Source organism: Fukomys damarensis, unplaced genomic scaffold (genome assembly GCF_012274545.1).
Source record: "Fukomys damarensis isolate Sample0158 unplaced genomic scaffold, DMR_v1.0_HiC HiC_scaffold_39, whole genome shotgun sequence".
In the NCBI taxonomy this organism is placed as follows: domain Eukaryota; kingdom Metazoa; phylum Chordata; class Mammalia; order Rodentia; family Bathyergidae; genus Fukomys; species Fukomys damarensis.
In genome coordinates, this window is record NW_022900951.1 from 3,886,798 (window position 1) to 3,908,569 (window position 21,772).

A 21,772-nucleotide genomic window follows, 5' to 3' on the forward strand; every position below is an offset into this window, starting at 1 on the left:
CTATTTGATGAATCAGCCCATTAAAATTTGAGGAATGCACTGGGCCGGGGATTTAGCTCAGCGGTTTTGGTAGTCTGCCTTGCAAGCGCAAGAACCTGAGTTCAATCCCCGGTACCAAAAAAAAACAATGCACTGAGCAGCCTATATCCTGAATATAAGGGTCTTGATTACTAGTTTGAATTACCCAAGTGAATGGGGGGAGAAAAAAGGAGGCGTAAGTTGATGGAATCCATTCTTCACTATAGCTTTTGCTTGCTTTTTCACAGCTAATTGAAAATGAATAGGAATATTTTCTGAACACGTATGGAATGGGACTTTCATGTTCCATAAAAGATGTGGGAGCGAATGGCATAACCAAAGAGACGGCCTCTAAATCATTATCTTTGGTGGGTCTGGTTGAGTGGATGAAAAGCAAGATCAGGCATTGAATTTGTGGACCCATCGTCATTAGGGACAAGTTTATCCACATAGGGATAAGAAAGGGCGGTTGTCCTGTCATGTACGGAAGGCAGATGTGCTTGCAGGCAGTGTAGAATTGCCCAAGACGTAGGTGTATCCATTTGTCACAAGCTCAGTCTTATTAGTGCCGCTGGAACCCACCCTTCTTTCCTCATGTAGGAGGAGGTAATCCGTGCTGTGGTAGTGTATACCCTCCTGCTGCTCCTCTGAAACCATCCTGCAGGAACGTCCTGTGCGTCCCTTCTCTAGACCTCGCTATTATTTGACGTTTGCCTGATTCATGCAGAAAAGGAACGGGCAAGACCGCACATGTTGTGTGACTATTATACCACTTTGCTTGCTTTCCTTAAAAGAAAAAGCAAACAAACAAAAAAACCCTGAAATCAGATAACAAATGAGAAGTTAAGAAAAAGAAAACTGCTCCAAAGACAGCATGTCATGCTTTCATTTTTTTATTTTTTCTCTCAGCCAGCTTATAGAATGTAGATAAAGCCTAATTGGAGGGTGTTTTTTTTTTAATTTGGTGGTAGGCTATTTTTCCTTTGTGTCATCTTTTTCTTTCATCTCCTAATGTATGTATCAACAGTGGTCTCAGAGAAAGTCCCATGTATGCCTACAACGTGCAGATCCAAACTTCCTGTTCTTAACTGTCTGTGACTAGATCTAACTTCCCATTTTTAACTCCTGGGCTCTCCCCCTCCCCAATTCTTGGTCTTCACCATTCAACCCTCAGGTTGACGCCTTTTAAGTGTCCGCATTTGCGAGAGAGCACGTACTTTAGTACTTGTCCTTCTGCATGTGGTTTATTTCCCTTAACCTGGAGCCCCTCCGCTCCCTCCGCTTCGCCGTGAATGATACCTGCTGCATGTGTACTCAGGAGTGTCCAGTGCGTGTGGAGACCGTATTGTCTGTGTCCGATCATCGGATGACGGACACCCGGGGAGAATAGCACAGCGTAGCTATTGTGGACAGTGCTGCAGTACACACAGACGTGGAGACATCCATCGGGGATGCTGATGTTATGTCCTTTGGGTGCATACCCACAAATGGGATGGCTGCATCATCTGCAAGTTCTAGTTTTGATTTTTTTTTTCTTTTCTGAGGAATCTCCATCCCATCTTTCATAGTATCTATCCCCTTTTTATTGTTTTTATAATGTTGCCAGCATTTGTGATTTTCTGGTTTGGAGTTCTTTTTAAATAATGATCATTCTCCCTGGAGTGAGATGCTATCCCATGTAAATTTTATTTGCGCTCCACAGATGTGGAATGATACTGAACTTTTTTGCATGCATGAACGTATTGGGCACGGACAAGCCTTTTGAGCTCGAGTTTATCCCACTGATAAATCAGGTGCTTGCAAACGGCCCATCCGTTACGTCTCTGGAACTGCATAGCAGGGACTAGAACAGCACTGAAGTTTAGGACAGCCTGCGCACTTATTTCAGGAAGAAACATGCTATACTGTCCCCCACCACGAAGTGGATGCTGTGTCTGACTAGATGATAAATCTGTGTGACATTGCTGAGACAGATATGTCCTGATGTGGGGAGATTGGTTCCGCTTCTCATACCATGTAAGCCAGCAAAGAATCGCCTCTCCCCAGCCAGTGACAGCAGGATTTCTCCGGGCCGCTAGAGAGATGGCTCAGGAGAGCATCAGAGGACAGCAGCTAAGGCCACAGCCCTGCACCAGCACCAGCGACTTCATGTGGCCTGAGAGGAGTCCTCACCCACACAGGGAGGTACAAGGACTTCATCTCTCTCAGCCGAGAAGACAGCATAGGAGACCCTCGGCCTCCCTGCCAATAGGAGGAGGAAAGACTGTACCCCCCAAAAGGAAACTTTTATTTTGTTTAAGGAGCCCAATGCTTCAAAACAATGTGAATACATACTTAAAAGCATTTTATTCAATATTTTGAATCAACCTATCTTGTAGATAGAAAAAAAAAAGGATACAAATCTATTTTAATTTGTCTGTCTGTTTTACTGGGAGTAGAATCATGCTAGGACTCAGGCTTGCTAGCCAAGCTCTCCATCACTGAGCTACATCCTCGACCCTTTTTACTTTTGTAAATGTGAGACAGGGTCTTGCTAAGTTTCCCTTGTTGGCCCGGAACTGCCAATCCTACTGCCTGAGCCTCCTGTGTTGCTGAGATGATAGTCTCGTTCACCGAAGACTAAAATCCCAGCTGCGCATTTGAAACCCTCCCGTGTCCTGAGTGGTGTACCCGCCCTGCTAGACGCTGAGCAGCAACTTGCTGTACAAGGAATGCGTGCAATAAATGAACTGTCCAGAGTGGCATTTAGCTTTCCCTGCCACCCACATCCGCACTCAGTAGGGGAAGAGTCCAGATTTCCTCTTTTTCCAAGTTCTCTTCTTTATGATGAACACAGGTCCGCTCAGACAGCCTTTGCTGGTAATAACCAGGCCCCCGTTGCCTGTAGTTAAATAACAAAGCTCTCTAGAAATCACTTCTTGTCTGTATTTGTTTCATTCGGGGGCAAAAAAAAAATGTAAGAGAGCTGTGGAAATGAAACATTTCATTTCTAAGCCATCCTGCAGCCCACCACTGGTAATTCAAAACTATCATCCTATATAAATTGGTATCATTATGCCTCAAGAACCTTGCTGAAGAATAATATTTTCAGACCCCTGACTTACAGTCTATTGCTCTTAGAGAAAGAATAATACAGCATCCTCTGTTCCCGTGGGAGATTTCTGTTCGGAATTTTGAGGAGAGAAATATATTAGACCTGCGATAGGACCTGTCTTATGGAAAATTAAATGGTTACTGGGCTCTGGGTTTTACAAATGAGATTGTGGCACGAATGGGCATAGTACAGGTCCTCCAGACGTCTGCTGAGGGAAGGAAGGAATAAAAGGGAATCAGAAGTCCAACAGTGCCTCTGCAGAACGGGCTGAGTTTTCCATCACTCATACCTGCGCGACGGTCTCAGCTGCTCTCACCTGTATTAATCCCAACCCGCTTGTAGATGAAGATGATAAGCCGAATTATCACTCTGGGTGGCGGAATAAGCATGAGCATCCATTAAATGCGTGGCAGTGGTCCATTGAAATATTGGGGTACGGAGGCTGTATCGGGGCAGCGACATGATGGAGATGGAGAAAGAAATACTAGTTGACAGGGTCTGTGTATAAATGCAGCTGTATTATTTTCTGGAGAAAAGAAACAGACCAGAGGGCAGACAGTAATCGGGATGCATTGGTTTAAACAAAGGAAATACGTTAGGAGAGAGGGTCTGGGGGAGAAGCGCGGTCCCCCAACCCGGATGGACCCTGTCGCGAATAGATCAGAGATTGAGGCCAACAAGAAGTCAAACTTGCAGTGTGGACGCACTTTGAAAATGAAGAGCCTACTTTGAGTTAGGTTTACAGAGAAGCTCAACGGTACCAAGTTGTCATGTATTTCCTGTTGGGTGCCCGTAGTTTCTCTTGTTACATCAGGACTAACGCGGTCCGGGTGTCGGCACGGGTGAGCCAATACGGACAGGTTGCTATTCCAGGAAGTCCAGCGTGTATATTACCGTTCTCTATTTAGTTGTTTTTTGTTGTTGTTGTTGTTGTTGTTTTTTACCAGGGATTGAATTCAGGGCCTTGCGCTTGTAACGCAGGCAGCAGAACCACTGAGCTCCATCCCCGGCCCTCCAGTTCACTGTTTAAAGTACGCTTTCCATGGCTGTGGGGAATCCACGTCCATCCTGATCCTGTCTTCTCCAGCCCCCTGCCAAACACTTTTGTTGCCCTAGAAACCCAGGTGCTCCCCCACCCCCAACTCACCCTCCCTTCTAATCCCTGACAACCATTCTCTTTTCGCAATTTTAATGTTTTTATTAGCATATATTTGCCACTCATGATGGTTCTACTCCTCCCCAGAAGTTGGCGCATATATATATAATGCATCTTTATTCTCTTTACATCTCCTCCCCTTCCTCTTCCTCCATCTCTTGGTCTCCTTGGCTTTTGCCCAGCATGTATCTCCCCCTTCCTGGTATCTTTCTTTTATCTGGCTCTTTATGTATATTGTGGGTTTCTCACAGAAGAGAAACCGTGCGGTATTAAAGCTTGGGTGTCTGGTTTACTGCACTTAGCACTATGGTCTCTGAGTGCATCCATCGCCCTATGCAGGACTCAACTTTATCCTCCATTCCAGCGGAGTAGAACGCCATTGTGTGTAAATACTGAGCTTTTTCTGTTCATCTGTTGATTGACAAATAGGCCGCTTCTAAGAGTTAGCTGTTTTGAGTTGCGCTGCTATAAACTTGGGTGTGCATGGATCACTGTCGTATGATGTCTTTCGCTCTTTCCAGAAGAGACCTTTCCTGTCTGCATGGTTTTGCCTTTTCAGAACGTCATACGGCCGAGGCTGTATCCTGCGTTCACTTTTCCTATTGACTTCTTTCGCTTCAGGATGGGCACTTAAAGTTCCACTCTGGCCCTTTGCCAGCTAGTTCCCTTCTTTTAGGGCTGGATTGTGTTGCCATTGTGGGGAAGCGCCATGCTTTAGTTATCCACCTCCCTGTGGAATGGCATGTCGATTGTCTCCAAGGTGATGGCGATCGTAAACAAGGCGGGGACAAATTCTTCTGGGTGGGCTTTGATCTGCACAGAAGTTATTATAGAGCCAGGTTTTTTGCAAAGCCCTTTTCCCGGAGCATTTTTGCTTTGTGCTGAGATTCCTCTAAGTCGATGAAAGGCGAGTGCCTTTTGAAATACAGGTATTCGGTTACTTGCCCTTTCCCTCTGAATTATCTGCAGGATGTGAATGAGAAACCTTGGGGCCTCGATCTGTGTCGTTGCACACAGAAGTTGTTATGTGACCAAAAGCATCGTTTTATTTTTTTTTTTTCTTTCAAAGCCTGAGGAGGGTTACAGCTTATGGCTTCTATTTCCACTCCTGGAACTAATTAGCATTTTCAAAGAAATAAGGCTTAAATTAGTATCGCAGCCGGATAACCCGGCAGCCAGGTGAGCTCAGATGCACAGGTGGTTTGCTTTCCTGGACCAGATAAGAGCAAGGTAAATGTCTGTATGCCGAAGATGTGTCACGGGAGAGAAACTACCGACATGGGCCTGAGTGTCCTGTTCTTGGGTCCTGAGCCCCCGCGCTACTGTGTGTGATTTGGCTGCTGAGAATGGTTCAACACTGGAGTTAAAAGCTGAGAACTATTCAACCTAGTCGACCCTGTGGCATTTGTGATCCACTAGCACGTGTGAGCTTGCAGCAGGCGACTTGGGTGTCCTTTCTGCATCAGAAATCATCTCTGCCGCCTCTATATGTGTCTGAGGGGTGGGGCATTCTGTGATTCTTCCTCCCCTTTTCCAGAAACTGAGGCACGGAGATTGTCCTGACCAGATGTGATCTATCTGCTGCATAGGATGCATTAGCATCTTGTATTCAATTATTTCCACTACAAAGGACGCCTGGTGTCCTTGGGGAATCTCAGTTGCCCTGGGCACGATACAGTGATTGAATGAACCTAATCCCGGTGTGGTTTCCCTGAGGACATCAGTGATGTCACCCACGACCTCCAGGGGTGCGAGAAAGGTTTGCTGTTCTCACAAGCTACTTGCCTACCGGCTCGGGAGAGCATGGGGAGCGATACGGAGTGAGATATGGACGGAAAAAATGTGCACGAGCCCTGATCATGAGCCGACAGACCATTTTCAAGCTTCAGCTATTGTCCATTGTGCCGTTATAAACGTTGATAAGCACGGATCCCTGTGATACGATGTCTCACTGCTTTGGGGGAAGGTACCTAGAAAGGAAATAGCCTGGTCAAATGGGATTTCTAATGTTAGGCTTTTGAGGAATCACCACCCTTATTTCCCACCAGCAAGGCTTTCGTAGGCAAATGGATGCACCTCGAAACCATAACGCCAAGGGAAATGAATCGGACCCACAGGCTTACGTAGCACATAGATTCTCTTATGCCAGAGGCCCAAATTAAACATTAAACGTTGTCCTCCGCGAGCCTGCTCAGGGAACAAGATTCGAAAACATGGATGGCGAGGGCAAGCCACGTAATCACGAGGCAGACTCCAGGGAGGTTTCTGGAACACTTCCGTTTTATTCAGCAAATGCAGAGGCTTATATGGGGAACCATGGGGGAGGGGCATGTGAGGAACATTTAACATTTGGCGATATCTTATTGGCCAGACACGGCAGAGTGATTTTTCTTGGGTGAGGCAAAGAAGTCGCGGACTAGGGCCGGAGGTGTAGCCTGTTGGCACTACCCACAGGTGAGTTAGCTCCGCCTTAGCAAGGTCGCCAAGTTAGCTGTGGAGACAGTAGTGCGGCGCACCTGGCCCAGCCAGGCTTGGACTTCTCCCACAGTTAAACACAAAATTAAATGTAGGTGAGGTACTAGGAGGTCGGGCGAGGGATCTTTCTCAAATGGGGAGGGAACCAAGAGGTGGAAGGGAGGAAGGAGGCATGGGAGGGATAGGGGATGTAAAAAAAAATAATAATAATTAACACTATATATTATACATTTTGATCTTCAGTTATACTTTCAGTTTCTCACACCAGAGAAACTATTTGATATTTACACATGTCCTGTTCATTTCACTCAAGAGTGAAATCCATTTAGCTATAAATGTCTCTAGTTTATCATTGTTTGTGACTGGCTACTACTCCATTAAAAAAAAAAAAAACCCACACATACTTTATCTAGTGTCCAGTTGATGGACAGTTGGGCTGTTTCCAAGTTTTAGCTATTAAAAACTGTGCTGCTATAAACATGGGTGAGCATATATCACTGTGGTATGATTCCTTTAATTCTTTTTAGAAGATACCAAGCAGGGGAGTAGCTGGTACAAATGAAACTCCTAATCCTAGTTTTTTGCAGTACCTCCATACTGATTTACACAGTGGTTGCTCCAGTCTATACTCCCAACAACAGTGGAGAAGCGTTCTTTTCTCCCCACAACCCTGCCAGAATTTCTTACTGATTGATTGCTTTTTTATAAATTAACTTTATTGGTACATTTTAGGCATACCATATAGTTACATTCATCTTTGGTATCTTGTACCTTTACATGACTTATCCTGGTTCTTGTTTTTCCCCTGTAAGATGAAATAAAACAGGACACACAGGTGTAAATACCGAATAGTTTCTCTGGAGTGAGAAACGGAAAGTGTAAATCAGGATCAAAAGGTATAATAGATAATGTGAAAAAGGAAGAAAAGGTGCAAGTTGGGTGATTTCTTGATGGCAGCCGTTCTTTCTGGAGTGAGGTGGAATCTCAGAGAGCTGACCATCTGGAGGTAGAAAGTAGGCGGTGGCTGTGCAGGTACGAGTTGGCTCCAGTTAGATCGGAGAAGGAAGCTGTGGGGTACTCCCCGCTGTTGATAATGTCCCGTATATTTTTAAAAGCAAAAGCTATAAGGGAGAATTTGGAATAGGCTTACCCTAACGGCGTAATACAAATTTTTGAGGAATCTCCCTACTAATATTCAGTAGATAATACCCATATCCATATGTATTCCCTGATTTGAACTTTCAACAAAGTGTGAAGCAGAATTAACCCTTGTGGCAAATGTTTAAAATTTGCCACATAGACACATAGTCATGAACCCCCACAAAATCCTTCTCCTTGCTTCGAGTACACTTGTAACATCATTGCTGCTGTGTTTTGAAGCACTTCTAAAAGTTCTCTTTCCTGAGCTTCTTTATGAGATGTGAATGTACAAAAAAAAAAAAAAAGGGGAGTGAATGTTGCTGTGAAATGCCACGCGATGGAAAGTCAGTAAAGACATGGCACTGTGGCCTTTTCCATGAGATCTGGCACCCTGCGACTTCTGTTTCCCAAATCAGAGCGATCATGAAAGATCAATGTTTGAGCCCACTTAGGACATCGAGGCAGCTGGGACGGCGGTACAACTAAAGACATCTGTGAAAGAGGATGTCCAGAACTGCTTCAGAAAGTGGCAGGAATGAGGGAGCAAGTGTTTTCGAAGGAAGGAAGGAGAGGGCGTGGATTTTGAGGGGGGTTCATGGCAGCGTGTCTTTTGTTCTACTCCATTTTTGACTTAAATATTCACTTTCTTGGGGGGGGTACCGGGGCTTGAACTCGGGTCCTTGCGCTTGCAGGGCAGGCCACTGAACTGCTGAGCTAAATCACCGGCCCCAAATATTCACTTTTTTTACCACAACCTCATACCGGTTTCAGAACGTCATGGATATGTGCGTTTATTATTTGTCAATTTAAGTAAATAAATAACGGAACCAGAGTCTGCTGTGCCGATTAAAGTCCAACTGCATTGACCGTCTTACTACGTTGCAGATAGGCAGCGTGTAACTCTGTGGATCTGTGAGGAAATTATGTACTGTTCCTCTCTAAGTGGCCCACCGTTGTCTTCTGTTCAAAGGGCCACAGTAGCTTCCTGATCAGCCTGTTGTTTTTCTCATTAAATTAAAAAAAGAAAAAAAAATTTTTTTTGAGCCAGAATCTCCTTAAGGTGCCTAGATTGATATTGAACTTGAGATCTTCCTGCCTCCCCCCTGGTTTGCTAGCATTGTAGGCAGGCACGGCTACATACACCTGGCTTTACATGGAAAATTTTAAGCATAGGTAGAAGTGTAATACTATAGTCAATAATCACGCGTTCTTTGTCCATACAGAGCAGTTATTAATTCAGTGGCTAAACTCATCTAGCAATCATCCCATACCTACTTTCCCTCTTCTCGCTTGAGTTGGAGAGGCATCGTTTCAGATCATGGTCAGTCGTAGCATTCCATCCATGGGTGTGGCCATATGTTTCTCAGGAATGTATGTTTTGCTTCTTTAAGATCTTTTTCTCGGTGGGTTGGGTGGTGGCTGGCTAAGTCCACCCCCTGATCTGGGCAGTCTGAAGAGTCTGAGTTTTGGATTCAGACTTAACTCTTGCTCTCTGGTTCTTCTGCTTCTTATGTGTCTGAACTTGAACAGGGCTCTTCTCTTTTTGCAACAATGTTTCTCCGTGAGCAAAATGAAACCACTGCTCTGACTCCAAGGGTTCCCTGGGGTCTACACCAGGGAACACAAAATACAACGAAATACACCTTTGGTGCTGTAGAGAGTCATGAGTAGATGTCACAAAGTATCCTTGCTGTTATTGCTGTTGCTTTTGTTGTTTTAAAGTTGCTGCTTTGTTGGAGCAGTGGACAGTGTTAAGCCCACGGAAAGAAGGTGGGAACCAGAAAAAAGAAGGTGTGAGAAACCTTGCTATGCGTGGTAGGCGGTTCTAGATTTGGGTGTCTCCTGCAAATGTTGAAAGGTGAAATCTGTCCTGACATATTTGCTCATAGGGTGGGGTTACTCCTTTGGAACCTCAAAACCATGAGCAGCTGAGGAGAGCCCTGATGTGCCCTCTCTTGGTGACCCTCCTAAGAATCATGTGGGGCTGGTCTTTCTCAATACCATCACATTTCAGCACAAGTATTGCCTTGAGGAATGGACTCGCCACTTGAGGAGGGCAGTCACCTCCCTTTGCTTCATGATGACCAAACTGCTCTAAAGTAAAGTCTGTCTCTGTATTCCAGGGCAAGTTCTAAATGTGCTGGATGAGCTGGGACTGTCCGAGGATACCCTGGTCTACTTCACATCGGACCAAGGAGCCCATGTAGAAGAAGTGACGACCAAGGGAGAAATGCATGGAGGAAGCAACGGAATCTATAAAGGTGAGACGTGGCGGCGTGGACCAGTGCTCACGGAGCAATAGTAGGCTGCGTTTTTCTTGGTTTTAGAGATTTGTGCACTCTGCACTGCTTGGCAGTATAAGACTTCCTCGTGCCGCATGCAGTGCACACCTACCAGACCCAGGTTAGCCTTTCTGCTATGGCTCCATAGGCTTTAAAAGCCAAGTTCTATGATGCTGTGTATCCTGAATGCAAAGGCAACCCCGTATTACTCACCGGGTCGGAACGAGACCTAATCTGTGCCTGTGTTTGCATCTCCCATCCCATCTATGCTAAGTCAACACAGACACTGTGCCTTACGGAAGCACAGGTCGTTAACTCATGGATCTGGAACACAGAAGTTAGGTGGGTATCTCCGTTGGTGTAAAACCAAGGTGGCGGCCAGGCCCTGTGCTGTAACGGGCTTTGCCGCCTACTCTAGGCTTTCCCTATGTCTTGGCTCACTGTCTCTGGTTGCATCTGTCAAGACTACAATTCAGTATCAGTAAACCTCCTTATCCCCCGCCTCCCCTTTCCACTTCCCATTCAGTTTCTCATCAGCTTTGCCTTCTCTGACCCTTCTTTTTTTTTTTTTTTTTTTTTGTTTTTGTTTTTGTTCCCGGGATGTTTTTGGTCCCGGGGATCGAACTCGGGTCCTTGCACTCGTGAGGCAGGCCACCGAACCGCTGAGCTAAATCCCCGGCCCGATTCTCCGACCCTTCTGTCTCCCTCTTATGGGCTCTTGGGTCCGTGTGATTGTATTGGCCCCAAGCAAGATGCTAAGAAATCATCCGTCATCTCAGGATCCATTAGTTTTTTTTTCTTATTAGTATATGTTTGCCCTACACATCGATCACATTGACCATGGGGAATCGTTACCTGGACATAAGAGATCTTAATTCTTCTTTTTCCATTCCCCTCCCCACTCTTCCATCCTTCTTCTCCCTGTTGGTTTCCATGCTGTCTCTTCCGTTCTCTCTTATTTTGAATCCCGTTGCGCTCCCTCCTTTCCCTTCCCTCTGACCCCTCGTTTCCTTGCCCATTTGAGTCAGTCTTCCTACTTCCCAACATCCGTCTTGCTCCTTATTGACACTTTGGGTCTATACACAAAAGAAACAATGCAATACTTAAATTTGTGTGTCCGATTTGTTTCACTTAAGGTTATAGTCTCGAGATGCATCCATTTACCTAAAAATGCCTTGTGTTTATCCTTCTTTATGGCAGAGTAGTACTGCATCATATATAAAAACCACATTTGTTTAACGCGTTCATCCACTGATGAGCATATGGGATGTTTTCAAGATTTCATGACTGTAAGTTGTGCTGCTGTAAATATGCCTATGCGTACATCACTGTGGTATGAGGCTTTTAACTCTTGGGAAGAAACCTGGAAGGGGAATATGTGGTGTAAATGGAACGTCTAGTTTTAGGTTTTTGAAGAATCTCCAAGTCGGGGCATGGTGGCGCACGCCTGTAATCCCGGCACTCGGGAGGCTGAGGCAGGAGGATCGCTGTGAGTTCGAGACCAGCCTGGGCTACGCAGTGAGTTCCAGGTCAGTCTCAACTACATAGTGAGACCCTGTTTAAAACAAAAAAAACCAAAAAAACCCCCCCCCCAAAAAAAGGATCCCATACAGCCTAACTGAACCCACAGTAATGTCTGCAGCTAATGCTTTGTCCTCTCCAGTCATTGCCTGAGCCCTTTCCATGGTGCTCCAGGGGTCCCAAAAGTCTTTGGAGAAGGTACGATGAAACTCAGGTCTTGGTTTATACAGTGCGTGCTCTGTGAATTCAAGATAAAGGAATCTCATTGTGGTACAAGTGGCTCCTTTGACAAAGACTTACTTAGGTAAGATGAAAAGGAAGATGCAGTATTAGGTGCCTATTGCAAGCACAAAGCAAGAAAGTACAGTCAGCCCTCTCATGTCTCTGTCACAGTGTCGTTTCCCAGACTCCTGGTGACTCAGTGCTTACACCCAGAGTCACACACGTTAATGGCTAAGGTGTTTCCGTTCATCGGTGTGTGTAGAAATATTGACTGGACATTCACAGACAGTATCTAGGCAAGAGATAGGCAAACAAATATAAGACCTGCTTCCGTGTCCAGTTAACTCGAAGGTGGATTAATGGTTATTCAAGAGGATGTTTGGGCTGGAAGCCTACAGGGACCCATTTAATGAGGGTGTCCGTGTCTGAGTGCACACGATGTTAACAGTTCACGCAAGGAAGGAGAGCTTCCCTCGACCAAGGGGACCTCAGAAATTTTCCACAGATAGCAGGGCACGGAAGGAAGTAGCCATTCACTGTACGTATAATGTTTCTCTTTCTACTGCTTTCCACCTTCTTTACCACCTCTCTCCGTGGTAGCTCTTGGCACAAGGAGAAGCAGCGCTTGGCCAGTTCTTTGCTCTCCCAGGAGTCTAGTAAAGCTTCATCGCAGTGGCCGAGGCAAAGTAAAAGAGTGCACTGCGGTTTATTCTTCGGCTGGTCCATGAAACCTTACAGTTACATTCATATCTCTTTATGTGCACTCTGGGGTCCGGGATATTCTGAGCATCCTTATCGGAGCGGGGCCACTTCTTGTGTTGCCTGGTACCTAGCGTATAAGTGCTCTCTTTCCTTGGCATGTCGTTGTTAGCAACGCAGGGCACACGGTCTTACTCTGCATAAGTTAAGTGACTGTACAGGCGTGTTTAATCTGAACAGGATCAGCCCCATTGGGCTGTCCCTCTTCATCTATTCACCGTCTTATTTTAGAATAGTGAGGCGTGACCACTTGCATTCCTATATAACAAGATTTTTATTTCCATGAGGCCTGTGTGGATAGAGCTGTTTTGATTCTATTCTGTAGATTGCAGCCTCTCTAAAAGTTGGAGTTACGGACTGCATTTCACGCCCTGGCTCACTCTCTCATTCCTTCTCTCACCCAATGCCTGTTAGACTCCGAAATAGCTCAGCGGCTGGGAGGAGGCACGTACATAAATCACCGTGATAGGCATGGTTAGCAAGTAATACATTACTTAGGAAACTTCCATATGCTACGAAGGCTCAGGGCAGGGAGAGGTGAGTGCAGCCGATGAGTCCGGGAAAGGCAGGTGGGGTGGGGCAGAGACGGTGTTGCTTTTTTGCAGTCTCAGTGGACCCTGGAGACAAAGAAGGGCACAGCTCCGGAAGCGGGTGTCAAGGGTCTTGAATGGTAGATGGATTCTGTTATTACTGCACAGCCCTAAAAGCATGGCAATTGCTATTCTACAGATTTTTTTTTTTTTTTTTTGAGAAATGCATCGGATTTGTTAGAAATGTTTTCCTCCCCCACCTGGTGTACCACAAAGGCCAGGAAACTGTGATACCACCTTAATGTCAGAGCTGCCGCCCTTTTCAGAATCGTTATCCTTTTGTCACACTTCAGGAACTCGAGTTTGTGACAGAGCACTAGTGAAACACAATACCCTCTACGAGAGCTGTCCTTCCCTTCCAGGGCTGGGAAGGGACCGCTGACTCGGAAATGTCAGCGTGTCTCGCTTTACAAAGGTGCAGACTGAAACGCCACACGAGGAGGGGTTTAAGTAGACACACAGGAACAGTGCCACTTAATGCCCTAATCAAAAGAACGCCTTTCTTCAAAGCCGTAATGACTTCGTTTAGTCAAAGCTCTTTGCAGACGTTGTGTACTCTTTTAACGCATCGATTGCTCTGTATTTCCGAACCAGTCTTGCTCATGAAATCTATGGACCAATTTGGTAAAATTGCCAGGATTAAGCCAATTCCTCTTGAATTCAATGGGTTTTTCCCTCAAATGCTGTATTCATTTCATCTCTACTATGATCTGCATTTGAAGAAATAGCAATTTAATATCGTGGAAGGAAGACAGTACGCACTACCTGTCTCTCTCTCTCTCTCTCTCTCTCTGTCTCTGTCTCTCTCTCTCTCTCTCTCTCTCTCTCTCTCTCTCTGAAGAAACTGAGTTGAGTGTGATTATCCTGTTTATTTTTAGATACCGGGAACTTTTGTCTTTGATAAAAAGGCTCTAGCATAAAGGAGATTTGGGAGATAGAATGAAGATCAAAGCTGTGTTGTAGATGTAATTCTGGTCAATTTTTTAGAAATCTTGGCGGTAGGTTTTTCAGGTCGTAGTTCCTGGAATATTTATCCCGGAGGACTTTCTAAAGTAAATTTCCTTATACCATTCACATGTTTTGAATGACTCTGCCAACCCAGTCAAACCAGTTTTCTAAGGAATAGCCCATCTTCGCACTTAGGAATTAAGGTCTTCCTGTCTGCTGTGGTCTCCCTGGTTAATTTAATCCTCTATTCGTAGCGAGTCATTCAGATTTTCATCCAGAGCAAGATAAATAGCTGAAGAACAACAAATATCCTGTAACTTTTTTATGCTAGGCTGCTGTGCTCGGTTCGGCTACACACATACATTCGTCTGTGCCTCCTTACCGCCTTTAACGTGAAAATAAAAAACATGCCGTCAGGGCCTTTTCAAATATTGGAAAAATGTCCACAACAGGGTGTTGGGATTCTGGAGGTAGGAAGTGCTGCTTCAAACTGATGAGGCTTTGGGTTTCTCTACAGTCCTGACCTCTCTCCAAGAAACATGGGTTCTGGTTCTTCCTCTGTGTCGCAGGCTGCGGGTCTCTCTTAATCTGCTGGGTGGGACATGTTTGCAAAAGGCTGTCCCTTCGGCACCCTCACTTTACCTGAGTCCAGGTGGTGGAACGGGAGTTCGGGTCCACAGCCTTCCTACTCCCGGTTTCCCTGTCCACGGAGGAAGAGGCCACGTGCCCAGCTTCACGCGTTGAAATTAGGGTTGAAGTCCAGACACAAACCAACCTGCCTGCTCACCTCAGCCTGCGTGCCTGGCCGCGGTTCATCTCGGCTCTCTCCCAGTGTGAGAGGCCTCCAGAGGACTGTGTCGCCCTTTCATGTGTGTACTTACCCTATCCGATCTCTTCCAAATCCATGACCTCAAGTAGCATGAGAGTGCTTTCCACCCCCCGTACCCAGTCCTGGCCCTGCCTTGGCATCGCCATGTCCTGTGTGCAGCTGCCTGCAGGCCCTGCTGGTTCAGTTTCCAAAGTAAGAGTCCTGAATAGATCCAAAATACCTGTCTTATCACCCGACCCTACATATTCCCCCAAACTGCCTAATTTCACTGAACTCTTCCCCCAGTGGGTGACCTCCACGGTTTGGCTGTGTATTTGTTTCATTCTGGTTTTTCATTGCTTTTCCTCTTTCTTTGGCCCTTCCACACCCCAAGTTCCAATGGTATATCTTTTCTACTTTGTAACCTAAGGATACCTTTCTCCATTTTTGTCATTTCTCATCAAATACTGACTTGCCCAGGCCACTACAACTTCTGCTGGGACCTTCTCCCATTGCTTTCCTTGTTTTTTATTTTTTTTCCTTTGTCACGCTGGGGGTTGAACCCAGAAGTTCATCATGCTAGGCAAGTGCTCTACCCCTAAGCCAAGCCCCTGGCCTCTCCAGCAGTTTCCTTCTGATATCCCTTGCTGCTTTGTTCTACGGTGAATACTCTGCCTAGGTACCGACGTGCGTGTGCTTTCTATATAGAAGCTCGATGTGTTCTAATTAGCTTCCTACCTTGCTACAGCAAAGCACTGCAAACTGGGTGATTTAGAAGCAACAGGAAGTTATTCTGGCTCAATGCAAAGGTCAGAAGTCTATGATTAAGGTGTCAGGTGGGCTAGAGGAGGGCCCAGAGGGGCTAGAAGAGGACCCTTGTTTGCCTCTTCCAGCTGTGGTGGCTGCCGACTGCTGCTGGCCTCTCTTGGCTTGTCAACACGTTACTCCACTCTCTCTCTGGCTCCATCTTCATGGGTCTTTCTTCCTTCTTTAAAACACTCTCGTGTCTTCTCACGTAATGAGAATAAAAGCCAGGTCCGCTCTGGGTCCCTGGCTCTAAACAGCCCTACCAAGACCTGGTTCTGCCTCAGTGTCATCTCTTCCTGCTTTGTTACTGGCCCCCTTACACTTTAATCTTGCTTCTATCTCAGGGCCTTTGCACTGACAGTTTCTTACACTGGAAGACTCATGTCCTCATCTGCACAGATTGGGTCTTGGCTTTAAACTTTATTTCACCGTCACTTGACAAATTTTAGTGGTATTTGTTTATGAGGCACAAAGGAATGTTATGATTTATGAATATGTTGTGAAATCATGAGTTCAAGTTAATGAGTATATCTCTCACATCAAATATGATCATTTTTGGGATGTGAAGATTTGAAATGAAACTTGAATGACTTTGAAATGAGCAATGCATTATTTCCTCAAAAGAAGACATACAAATAGGTAACGGGTATTTGGAAAAAAAAATGCCCAGCATCATTAATCATCAGGAAATGCAAATTAAAATCAGAATGAGATATCACCTCCCGCCTGTTGAAATGGACTATTATCAGAAGGAAATCAGTGAAAAATGCTGGAGAGGATATGAAGGAAAGAGAACACGGTTAATGCGTGGATGGATCCACTGATGAATCAGAATCTTCACAATCTTCTTACTTTCTCAAAGCCCCAACCCTGAACACTGACACGGAGGCAAAGTCCTCAACACATAAGGCTCTGTAATGCGTTTGAGACACAACTGTATAATAGGGGGCAGCCAGGGAACAATGGATTGTATCTGGCACTCACCTGTCACCTCTGCCGGAGCTCCCGGGATCACGGGTGCTCACTTCAACACCTTATTTTCATTCCTATATATCTGAAGTTTTATCCAGTTATCTATCTGCTCCCCATCTGCCTCCCCAGTTTTAAGGCCCCTGGGATCCCGGGCCCGATTGCCTGATTTGCGTTGTTATCCCTGGATCTAAAATCACCACCTGGTAGGTATTCATCGCACAGTTGCTTATGAGTAGTAAGTGCTTCCTTCTACCTCCTGCTACAGAAATATGTTTTCCCCTTTTCCCCTAAAGTGTTCTCCCGTAGACGGGACCTGAATCGGGCACCCTACGATTTGCTTAGATAGCTAGAGCATACAAAATCCCAAGTGCCAAATACTCCACAATTTAAAACATTTCCAGCTAGAAGACATGATACCACAAGAGGAAAAGTCCATACCAAGGAACTCTGTTTCATGCATGATTGTGTACCGCAAACATGGAATGAATGAATGAATGAATAAATAAATAAAATATCTTTAGGCCATATGTTGTGTGTAAAAAAATACAGAGTCCGTCAAAAACTGTAAACACACTGAAATGTCTGGAGGCTAATGCCCCCCCCATTGAGCACCTGTCGGAATTGTAGAGGCCACATGTAACTTGTATTGATCTCATGATGGCTCAATACATTTAGTCTTAAGATATTTAGATGATGGGGCCAGGGATTTAGCTCAGTGGATCTGCCATCTGCCTCACAAGCGCAAGGTCCCCAGTTTGATCCCCAGTAAAAAAAAAAAAAAAAAAAAAAAAAGTAGGTATTTAGACAAGTTTTTCCTTTCCTAATGTATACGTTTTTGGGGGCAGTCTCTGTGTATCTGCATTTCGTGTTTAGGTTTCGGTGTCCTCCCAAGATCTCACATTTTCTACATGGAAATATTCCAACCTGCAAAACAAGGAATCAGAAACCCAAAGGCTGCCACTCCCAAGCACTCGGGATACTCGAGCTAGAGAAGACATAGTTTCTCCTCTGCTGTGCCTTGGAGCCAGCCCACTGTGGACAGGAACCTCTGTAAACTGTGAGCTCACATAAATCTTTCCTCCTCAGAGTTGTGGGAGTCGGGCATTGTGTCTCAGCAAAAAGAAAGTAAGATACTTTCTCAAGTCAAGGTCACCTTGAAGGAGGTTCCTCCTCCAGCCCTTTTCCTCTGCCTGCAGGCGAATAATAAATGTCAGTGAGGTAGATGGATTAAGCTACAGATGGCTTTTCTGCAAAAGGAAGGGAGGGAAGTCATGTTACTCTGAGTGCCCAAGAACGTAGGCTGCCTCCATGGGCAGAGAAATGTTTTTTAAAAAAGCACCTCTCAGCCTGGAATATAAAGTCGGTCCCACCCTGGTTGGTTCTCCTTTCAGGAGAAGCATCTCTCTTGTTTACCTGAAGTGTAAATTTCTAAAAGCAGCTCATTGGATCAAGTCCATGTCGCTTAAGTGTTACTTCTCAGAGTCACTGATTTTGGCATCTCTTTGCCTCGTAAAATAACACAGCTCTCAGAGAGCCATTGATCTTTTTATTGGGGAAGAAAATAACAGAGAGAGGCTCTGTTGATCTATTAGAAAATAGTTCTCTTCAGCCTCTCCCTGAAAATGTTGACAAATGTGTCCAACAGCTTCCCAAGAAAGGGCAAAGCTTTCCCTTCTGGCCAGCATCGGTCAGCAGAGTCTCCAGGGGTATCTCACAGCCTTGTCACGTTTGGAGGAAGATTATGTTACCTTCATTTTTTGGTAAGTTCATCAGGTTCAAGATTACGTGCATGCACAGATTGGATTCAGAGAGCACGCCAGCCACAAGCCAGCTTCTAGAACAGCAGAGCCCGGGGTCCTCAGCCCTAGGAGCTCCTGTGATAAGAGTAGAGATGGAGACACAAGGGTGGAAGGTCTCACACCGCCCATCAGGGTCTGGGTCAGTGATGACCACGTATACCGTGGTTGTCCTGCAAGATTATAACGGAGTTGAAAAATTCCTGTTACCTGTTAATGTTGGAGCCACCAAAAATCTCATAGCACTGTGCATTGCCCTCTTTTTTATAGGGATGCTGTTACAAACAAACCTACCTCTTGGTCAGCTGCATAAAATGCAGCAGATACTACTACGTGCAGTACATCATACCTGATGACAAAAAAGACTGTGCCACTTGTCTTAATGACTTTTCTAGCTGCTGAGACAAAATACCTGGCACCCACAGTTAAAGGAGGGGAGGTTTATTTAGCTAACAATTTGTAGAGGTTTCAATCCATAATTGACTGGCTCCAAGGCAGGGTGCTGTGGCAGAGGAGAAACAGTTCATGGTGGGCAGAAGGTAGCAAACAAGCAAGGGAGGGGGCAGAACCAGCCCAGGAGAGAAGCCATGGGAACTACAACCACCAGAAGTGCTGTAGGGGTAGAACTACCAAGAGCTCTGAAATTAACGACTCGGCACTGACTGCTGGAGATGCTGAAAGTGGAACTGTGGGATTTAATGTTTGTCCTTCTCCTTTTTGGTCTTGCTTTGTTCCCACTCCCTGCTTATCCCCTTATTTGCAACTTTTTAAATGGAAACCTCTCTATTGTGCCTTTGAATATTGAAAGTGTTTAACTTTCTTGTAATTTGTAAAGGGGCTTGCCGCTAACAGTTTGCCTTAAATTTCAGAGGAGGCTTTCGACTTGGATTTTTCAGCAGTACTAAAACCGTCAAGAATTTGGCAACTCTTGGAGAGGGACTAAATGCCTTTTGCATAAAGGGATGTGCACGAGTCTTGGGGGTGGCAGGGTTGCAATATTACGATTTGTGTCTAGTTGTCCCCCCACAACCTCACGCAGTCTAGGGAGGGCTTTTTCAGAGGTAGGTGGATCTAGAGGGTGTGATTAAGGGTGTGTGATTACAGAATCAGTCCACTCATTGGTTTGACACTGCTCTAATCCCGGTAGCCTACAGTGTGAAAGGGGCAGAAAGAGGCTGTGAAGGCCCTTCCCTTGCTTGCTTTGCTACCTTCTCAGAAACAGCCATAGACCCTTTGTCTGCCATTCCCCTCTGGCATGCCATCCTGCCGTGCAGCCACATGACTGGACTGAAACCTCTACAAACTCTTAACCAAATAAACCTTTCCTCCCTTAACTTTGGGTGTTGGGTATTTTGTCTTCAGCAACGAGAAAAGCAACTGAGACGTACTAGATTATATATTAACCACACGGCACTTTTTGTTGGTCTTTCAGAATGCACTGCTTCTTATAAAAAGAGAAGCTTCCTGTCAAACAGGATGCTGTGTTATGTCAGCAGCAGCTTGGTGCGTCTCATGTTTGTTTTTCTCCATTTCATCATTTTCTCTGTGGTTGATTTCATAGCCTATTGTTCTGTTTATCACAGCACACTGTGCGTCATTCAGCAACACAGCCAGGACGAAATGCAAGTGAGAGAACTCCTGGAGCAGTAGAGTCAGGTAACCCACCTGGGAGCTTAGAGAAACTTCCAGGGAGATATTTGGAAGGCGTTACACTGAGGATGCTACTGTATCCAGTGGTGAATGAGAGCCTGTTCTCAAATACAGTTGCTTTCGCTAGAATGAGAAAACAGGCTCAGAGTTGATTGTTACACATCCGGTAAACTTGAACTTGAGAAATACCTTGCAAACAAAGAGTAGGGAAACATTGTCTTTACTGCCGCTGACAAGGTCTACTGAAATCAGAAGGATGTGTTATCCAGGCTTTACGGATCTGTAGAAATGATTGGTTTGGAGGTGAGGCCAAATCCTAGCACAGCAAACATCAGGAAAAATGGTGCCTTCCTGGTAGCAAGGAAGGATGGACTGTTTACCTTAAATACTGAAGGCTCACATCAGCCAAAGAGTATATCTGAAAGGAGAACCAACCAGGATGGGTCGGACTTTACATTCCAGGCTGAGTTATATAGAGATTTTTTTTCAGGTTTTCATTTTTGCAAAAGATGTTAAGGAGATTGTCAGTTAAGTGCACAAATAGGAGATGTAGCTATGACATTTGCCAACGATATGGAAGGATTATTGTTAAGTTAAGGTTTGAGCAGCTCAGCCAGCCCCCTAAGTCAAAATTCAATAAATTAGAGCCAGAGTAGCTAGGCATGGCCCAACACTTGGTGTTTTAAATAAAGTTTTATTGAAACATGGTCATGCTTACTTATAGATGTCTTGTCTCTGGTGACTGATTAGCCGTAACAGGAGAGTTGAGTAGTTGAAAACACGCAGCATATTTACCACCCTGTTTGGCTCTGGAGAGAAAAGCTTTGCAATCTGTGATGTAGCACCTAAATATTCACTCCTATTTGTTCAAACACTGATGATTTATTTTGTGGGTGTTCTTCAAAGTTTTCCTCCTTTGTCCTGATTGGAGGAGGACAATAGGTGCATCCGATCAGGTGTGCAAAATACTGTTGTATCTCCCATCTGCCATTTCTGAGTCTTCATCCTTGCTGTCTCTGTATCACAGAGTGTAGAATGGGGAAGAATACATGTACTGTGAATTGCATTCACCCCATTCTTCCACGTGCCTCCACTTGGGAATTCTGTGTTACACCCAGTGGGTACATACCCAAAAAGGAAAAAAAAAAATGAGAAGCAGAAATATTTTATCAAACTCTAGGCCTGGATCAAGAATAAGAACGATTAGCATATGTTCTTGCCATTAAAAGTGGTGTGACCTGCTGGGTGGCAGCATTTTGGGGGACAGAAACAGAAGCCTCATTTGGAAGCAGCTGTTCCTAACGAGAGTCTGGGAGTATCGTGGCAGAATATGCTCTACCCCTGTCTCAGGAAACCCAGCAACTCTGCCGTCGTGCTTCTGTGGTGGCAGCATCCTAGCAACTTGCCATCGTGATGTGAAAAGTGTGAATTTGATGATCACTCAACCAAACTTTAAATTTAGACAGTCCCTTTTCCTCTCTGCTCATACATTTTAAGAAGAAGGAGGAGGGGGAGGGGGAGGGGAAGGGGAAGG

General features: G+C 45.2%; 1 protein-coding gene across 4 annotated transcripts in view; it reads left to right on the top strand.

Annotated features, from left to right (window-relative positions):
* The window catches only part of Sts (steroid sulfatase), a 177,680-nt gene that overhangs the window by 125,930 nt on the left and 29,978 nt on the right, over positions 1-21,772 (top strand). For all 4 annotated transcript variants that reach the window (XM_010611155.3, XM_010611156.3, XM_010611153.3 and 1 more), the window contains one exon: positions 10,007-10,144. In XM_010611155.3, the coding sequence (XP_010609457.1) occupies positions 10,007-10,144 (138 nt within the window). The remainder of the gene's footprint in view (positions 1-10,006; positions 10,145-21,772) is intronic.